This window comes from Anneissia japonica, unplaced genomic scaffold (assembly GCF_011630105.1).
Source record: "Anneissia japonica isolate Jap-2015-1 unplaced genomic scaffold, ASM1163010v1 scaffold2227_len217889_cov164, whole genome shotgun sequence".
Classification (NCBI taxonomy): domain Eukaryota; kingdom Metazoa; phylum Echinodermata; class Crinoidea; order Comatulida; family Comatulidae; genus Anneissia; species Anneissia japonica.
In genome coordinates, this window is record NW_022753565.1 from 1 (window position 1) to 8,237 (window position 8,237).

An 8,237-nucleotide genomic window follows, 5' to 3' on the forward strand; every position below is an offset into this window, starting at 1 on the left:
TTAACTATTTTATATATATATTTGCAGTAAAGTATTATTTTATGTATGCAGAGCCTTGTCAAAAAATATTTAAATAGACAAAAAATGTAAAGTTATTATAATTAAACATTGTATAAACAATAAAATTACCTTTTCTCTCGGACATTCAGCGGCTCTCTTCGTCAATCAAATCAATGCATTCAGGGATATGACCGGGCAGGGTTGAATTAAGCCAATTTTTCATAGAAGGAAATGGTTTGATTTTAGTATTACTCGACGGAAGGTCATATGAACATCATAATTTATGGTAAACTATTGTCATTGTCAATACAATAATAATTTTAATTTGTAATTTTACAGATTTTTTTTTTCTTTATTATTAAAAAAAAGAACAAATATCAATATGTTTCTCTTGAATTAAAGAGAATATTAACTATTTTATATATATATTTGCAGTAAAGTATTATTTTATGTATGCAGAGCCTTGTCAAAAAATATTTAAATAGACAAAAAATGTAAAGTTATTATAATTAAACATTGTATAAACAATAAAATTACCTTTTCTCTCGGACATTCAGCGGCTCTCTTCGTCAATCAAATCAATGCATTCAGGGATATGACCGGGCAGGGTTGAATTAAGCCAATTTTTCATAGAAGGAAATGGTTTGATTTTAGTATTACTCGACGGAAGGTCATATGAACATCATAATTTATGGTAAACTATTGTCATTGTCAATACAATAATAATTTTAATTTGTAATTTTACAGATTTTTCGCATGTTTTAGTTGCCTCGCACGTTTGGTACAATGATGCTGCAATTACTTCGTCCTGCCATGGAGATTTCTAGGTCCCCGGTGTAAAGTTTCCATTGCTGCTCTCCTTGTGTTTCAACTGGAGGTTGAAATGCAAGATACGATAGCGCACCATTTTTCGGATGAGACGTTTAAGCCCTTGGTCCCTTGTGCATTATGGCCCATGTGCACGTTAAAGAACACAATACACTCTTCGCAGGCCCGCAGTCAGGTTCTTCCAAGGATGGGGAGGGGGGTTTCTGGGCGTGAGGCCCACGCCCAGAAACCCTGATTTGTTTGACAATGGGTTTGACCAACTATAGTAAGTCTGCAATCTAGACTATATGTAGCTAATTATTATTCTGAATATGTAATTGAATACCATGATTTGTTTAACAAAGGGTTAGTAAAGCTATAGTAAGTCTGTAATATGGATCACATGTAGCTAATTATTATGCTGAATATATAATCAGGTACATTGATTTATTTGACAAAAGGTTGTGAAGCTATAGTTAAATGCAAGGTACCAAGCGCTTGCATAATAATTATTGCTTACGTGTATGTTTAAACAAGCTTTAAGTTAACATGTTTAATTTGCATATCAAGATCAGGATTGTTCCATTTTATGTAAAGGGATTCTTTCAAATCAAATTGAAAATCAAAGAATCCCTTTATATAAAATGGAACAATCCTGATCTTAATATGCAAATTAAACTTGTTAACTTAAAGCTTGTTTAAACATACAGTTCAAGAAGATTACCAGTTTCTTTAATATAAAAAGATTACTCTTCGTTTGAACAAAGCCGAATTGGATTTTAATTTTGTACATAATATATATACCTGATAAATATAACATAAATCGCCAAAGGTACATATACAATGTTTAGTGGTCTAGAGGTTATGACGCTCGCCTTGTCAGCGAGAGGTCGCAGGTTCGAATCCCGTCGGAGGCATTTTATTACACAATGACTTTTATAGGACTTTATTTGTTGAAAAGCTACAGGGTAGCCTACGATGTTCCATCATGTCCTTATTTAAACACTGTATATGTACCTTTGACAATTTATATTATATATTCATATATATATATACACACACATATAGGCTATATATGTATGTATATATATATTTATATCGCCATTAAATTTTATTATAGACCCATATGTATAAAATAGACATAGATCATAGATGTTGATTGTTAAAATGTTAATATCAAATAATAAGATGTAAGATGTGTGTGTGTGTTGTTTTTTTTTTATAATATGTATATACAATTCTTAATATTTATTTTGAGATATCCTGTTTTCTAGATTTCTTTGTGATGCCATTAAATACGTATTTGGGTTATTCGGTTATTCTATTCATTAAACTAAGTAATGGTAAGTTGTAACTATTGTATGTAAATTTCATTTTATATTTGGAATTTTATTTTGTGAACTGGATTCTCTATTAGGTATTCAGCTCTCAGCTTTTATCAAACGCATTGGCCTTGTAATAGATTGTTCTTTATTTGTGTGGCATGTATTTTTTTCTTTTTTTTTTGTTTATATATTATAAATAATATATAGATCTCCCTCCAATGAAAGACTCTCCAATTAACGACCACCTCCAATTAAACACCATTATTCTGTGGCCCAAAATTAACAAATTTCTTTTATCTTTATCATTCTAATGAGAGACCAAAGCTGCAAAAAGACCATTGAAACCATTTTCCCAAAAGTAGTCTTTAATTTAAGAGAGACCTGTATAGACTGTGGTGCTTTCAGCGTATCTAGAATGTTGGCCTCTATTCAGGGGCAATCTTAAATAATTGGAATAACGTGATGCTTTTTATCAGCCAATTGTGTTTATGAGGCTTAGGAAGTGGAGGTAATTTTAGTCGTGAAAAAATATCATGAATTGATCATGAATTGAACCAGCACCCTGAGATTAGAAGGCAATAATCTTAACAACTTCGACATTCAACTCCACTATAGTACACGCTACCAATAATTATACAAATTTATTATATTCACAGTTCATTAACTAATTAAAGCAGTAATTTGTGTATATAGGCCTATTGAACTTTTACAATCATTTCAATCATTATCATAATGTCAGTCTATTTATTTTCAGTTGTAAATGGTCTACGCGCACCAGCTGTCATGGTATTAGATTCCAATGTTAATTTAGGCGAAGATGCTACCATTAAATGTGCATACGAAATATTTGATGCAAGAAGCCGGGATACAGTTTCATGGTTCAACTGCACTTCAGCGGGAACTATATTAAATGTGCTATTTAACACTTATATTGATATAAGTCCTAAAGGCAGATATAGTATTGATATCTCACAAGATAATGTAGCTATTCTCACTATTTCAAATACATTATTGTCAGATAGTGGATATTATAAATGCACAGTTGTTGATTCAAGCTTTTACAGCAACAGTGATTTTGCAAGTCTGACAGTTCAATGTAAGTACACAGTACACATAATTAATGGATTGGTAGGCCTTTAATTAATAACAATAATATTTTGCTTGATTATTTTCTTCGGTTTTGAAACTCACCAAGAATAAACCGAGAATGTCTGAACTTATTTCCAATGGATTCCATTTCAGTCGCTGAGAGGAAATACCTCTTATATGACTGCTAGTTATGAATTATTCTCCTACCTGCATCTTCATCCGTCCCTTATAATATACGGTAACGTAGTTTTATGAAATTGCCTAAATTTCTCTATGATTATAGTACATTGCCTCCTAATACTGTGTATGAAATATATGAGCATAATAATAATTAGCAATTCATCATTAAACTTATTCGTCAATCAATCAGTCAATCAATCAATTTATTAGGAATAACAACTTAAGATCGGTGGCACACACAACAATAATAGTGGTGCATCCGTCACTTCGAAAAAAAAAATTAACATATAAATTGCAGTTATTTAACATTCGCCACACATTCGCCACTTCGTGAAGAAAAATAAATTAGTGTCTCCTGAATAGGGGTACCCCCCTAGTACCCTATTCAAGGGGAAATTTTTTTGGTCCCAAAGGTATCCCCTTAATAGGGGTTCAACAGTACGCTGATTATTTATGCTTGCACGCACTGCCTTTTAAGGAGAAAACTCTACGCGAGATATGCGTAGTGCGTGAAAAATGACACATTTGCTGGTTTGTAGTAAACAAACCGATTTATATAGCGATATTCGTCAGTTTGCTAATTAATATTCTTCCTTTTTTTATATATTCTACACAGTAAGAAAACTTAAATTCACAAATAAAAAAAAATGATTTTTCCACATTCGCCACTACGTTATATAAAGGAATATTGCACACGACCAACGACCACAACAACTGTCAGATAGGCCCAACTGTATGTATTTTAGCCCTCTCCCCACCCCACTCCGACTGAAATGTGAATAAAAATGAAAACCAATCCACCAAAATTAAATTCTGAAAATGGAACGATAATTTGAAGTGATGGAACTAATAATTCAATTTAGCTCTAATTCTACGGGTTTATGTTTTTAAAATTACAAAGTGGAAAAAACCATGCATCCAAAAATAATGACCATCCAATAAATGCACCTGAAAATGTACATTGCTAATTATAGTTTATGACTTTTACCTCTATTGAAAAGGTACGTTTGTCTTTAAAGTAAAATTGTTGTGTTTGATAAGTTGGCATTTTGAATTTTATTATAAGCCTACTACCTCGGTGTTGACTACATCAAGGATGTAGTAAACGGCAGTGGTAGTGTACTGAATTTTAATTTCTACAACGTTATTTGTCTTACAGATTTAGATGAAATCATGATTGATGTCAGTTCCTATACTGATGAGCGAAACGTTATAATAACGTGTTCTGTAAATGGCTATCCAATTCCTCAGATGGAACTATATAAGGATGACACTATCATCATGACAGAAACTACAAAACTAATATACATGATAGATATTATAACAGAGAGTGACGGAGGAAGTTATAAATGCAACGCAAGTAACATTGTTGATGTTAAGACAAGTGAAATAGTACTTGATTACTGTAAGTATGCAGTTCGTAAAGCGCAAAATACATAAATAATGTATGCGTTGTAAGAACAAGTACACACATAGGCCTATATAGTAATGCAAAAACAAAAATAATAATAAAGATGAGATTTTCCTAAGCAAGCCAGCACCAAAACCGGAGTATGGGGATGTGCGCTCAACGCACCAAGTATTAGTCTAAATGTGAAATAGGATAAAAGAGGAAACATTTTCTGCGCCTTATTATTTGTGTATGCAGGCTTTACAATCCTTTTCTCAAATCTCATGAATATATTAAATATATGTTAAAATTGTATTTAATCAAAAACTGGAACTTACTATAATTAACGTTGAGTGACGTTTCGTCCAGCTCCGCTGAACTTCTTCAGACAACTGACCCGTTGGATTGATCACGAGTCAGGTGGCGAGGAATGCTGCGCAGTACCGGGTCCCAAGTCCTGGATAGTCCTCCTTTTCGGTTCAAACTATGGTTCTCTACCCTCTCCCAGATCGCTTCTTTAACCCCTCTTTCGAACCACTTATCCTCTTTATCTAGGATAAGAACGTCTGGTTTGGATGTGTGTCCAGAAGTTTTGAGGTGGTGGAAGACTGCCGATTCCTGTGCTTCATTTGTACTAGGTATGTGATGTTGGTTGACTCGGGCTCGTAAAGCTTGCTGTGTCTCCCCTATATAGGTTTCGCTGCAACCTGGTGATGAGCACTTAATCCCATAGACAACATGTGAAGTTTTCTCTTTTGGTGTTCTGTCCTTTACTTTTACTAGTTTCCCTCGGAGGGTTGATTGGTTTGAGACTAGATTGAGTTCCAAACTTACGTAGTGACTTCTTGATTTTCTCTGAGTATCCCTCCAAATATGGCAATGCGACTCTAGCATTAATGTTTTTAGTCGAGGTTTGGCATTTCTTTTCCGGGTTATGTCTATTATCCTTTTCAAATTCCCACAAAGGATACCCGCATTTCTTTAAGGCGTTTTTAATGTGTAGTTTCTCAGAAGCTATCTCTTCTATGTCAGAAATAACTGTATCTGCTCTGTATTCTAGTGTGGTGATAATTCCTATCTTGTGTATAAGGGGATGGTGTGAGTCAAACTGCAAGTAGTGATCGGTGTGGGTAGGCTTCCTGTACACCTTCGAACTTAATGTTCCCGTTTCGTTTACGGTATCAAGAAAAACAAGCTTGCCATCAACTGATTTATCTTGAGTAAACTTAATATTTCCGTCTAAATTGTTTATGAAATTGAAGAAAGATGTATCTTCATTTTTCTCAAGGATAACAAACGTATCGTCTACATAACGTATCCCTGATAGGTTTCAAAGATACGTTGTTCGAAATTTTCCATGTAAAGATTAACAATTATAGGGGAAATCGGTGATCCCATAGCACATACATGTTTTTGAATGTAGAAACTGCTGTTGTAAGAAAAATAGGTCGTACTTAAGCACAAATCAAGTATATCAATGATTTGATCCAGCGATAGATTCGTTCTTTGGTTGAGTGTATCGTCCTTCAAGAAATTCCCTCGTTACTGCTATGGCATCTGTAGGTGGAATACAGGTAAATAGAGAACACACGTCATAAGATGTTATAATCTCAGTTTCACTAAGTGTTATATCCCTGATCTTTTCAACAAAATCCTTTGTATTTCTCAAACTGTATTGGGATGTACCGACGAATGGTTTGATTATTTTTGTGATGTACCGGTATTTAGCTAAATTGTATGAGACAGAATCAATGCAACTTACGATGGGTCGAACCGGAATCGGATCAGGTTTGTGAATTTTTGGCAAGCCGTAGAAAGCAGGTATTTGAGGTTCAGAATGTGGAAGAAGATCGTATTTACGATGCAGTTCAATAACGTTAGATTCCACCAGTTCAGTGACAAGTTTAACCGCCTTTTTCCTGTAACCATTGGTTGGGTTATACCCTATCTGTTTGTACGTTTTGGTGTCTCTCAACAGGTCCTGGCACTTACTGTTGTAATCTGATTTATTCAGAACGACAACGCATTTATCTTTATCTGCTGGGACTATAGCAATATTTTTATCGGATGTTAATGACTTCAGGGCCAATCTTTGTTCTTTAGTTAAATTACTTGTTGGTGCTGTGGTATTTCTTATAATGGAACTAACCTGGTGTCTCAATTCCTCCGCCTCCGTCTGATTAAGGTTAGCCTTCTTAATGGCTGATTCGGTGACAGTAATGAATTCCGAAATAGGTGGTTTCTCCGGTGTAACAGAGAAATTTAAGCCCTTCGCTAACACAGACTCCTCCGCCGTTGTTAAAACTCGTTCAGATATATTCATAACCCACTTCTTACGAGAAATAGTGTCAGCACACCTGTTTCGCCAATTAAATTCCGTAATGCTTTTGTTATTTAGTTTCTCGAGCTTCTTGGTTTGACGTTCTTTCGTTCTTACGTGTTGTGATAGTTGCACCTGGTAATATTAATGACCGTTCAAATATTTCAGCAGGTAGGAGTGTGGATAGTTTGTATTGTATTTTCTCCTTTTTCGTTGCTAATATACATATGTTAAAGTTAATTTGACGTATTCTCTCATTGATAAGCTTTCGTTCGGCATTTTTAATGATGTTGTTAGCTCTATGGCCATTTACGTTAGATGATACGTTAGATATTATATATATGCTTCTGTTTTTCAGATGCACCAGTAATTACTTTTGTTCGTGACGTCATTGTTGGTCCCGGAGAAGATATTGTTGCTGCGCCTAAAGTTTCAGCTAATCCTAATGACATCACTTATAAATGGGTCACTAACCCTCCTGGAATTAACGATACAGATAATGACACAGCCACCTTTACGTTCAGAGTAGCAGAAGTTGTTGGCACAAACTATACAATAACTGTGACTGTTACTAACAGCATTGGATCAGCAACAAACTCTGTCAAAATCACTGTACAAAGTAAGCGTTTGAACCTCTTACTAAAACACTAATTATTATAACTGATTATATTTCAGTAAGCCTATAAAAAACCCTATAAATCATGTTAAATCCAGCGGTGTTTAATATTGATGACGTACGTTGTTGTTGTTTTTTTTTAAATTAATTGTTGCACGTTGTATATGATTGATTCTGTATCCAATGACCAAGTAAAACCGCCTTGTTTGATTAACAAAACTTTTCATTTGTTTAAATGGTATTATACCGTAGGTTATATCTTGATAGCATCTTTGTTCTACTCTATAGTATACATTAGCTCCCCTCGCTTGATTCTGTACAAAATATAATATGTTGAATATTTCAGCGCGATTAGCATTGCCTCATATTGACTTCATCTTTTAAATTTGCTTGATGTCTAATTTAATGAAATTGATTAGAGCTGTTAAAAGTTCTATTATAGTGTGTAGGTATGTGTATGTATGTATATATATATATATATATATATATATATATATGAAATATTATGTT

At 33.9% G+C, this 8,237-nt stretch overlaps 1 protein-coding gene across 1 annotated transcript in view; it reads left to right on the top strand.

Annotated features, from left to right (window-relative positions):
* Positions 1-2,864: 2,864 nt before the first annotated feature.
* Positions 2,865-8,237, top strand: part of LOC117122924 (CD166 antigen homolog) — an 8,463-nt gene continuing 3,090 nt past the window's right edge. Inside the window, exons 1-3 of the mRNA XM_033268701.1 lie at positions 2,865-3,228; positions 4,561-4,806; positions 7,470-7,730. Of these exons, the coding sequence (XP_033124592.1) occupies positions 2,865-3,228; positions 4,561-4,806; positions 7,470-7,730 (871 nt within the window). The remainder of the gene's footprint in view (positions 3,229-4,560; positions 4,807-7,469; positions 7,731-8,237) is intronic.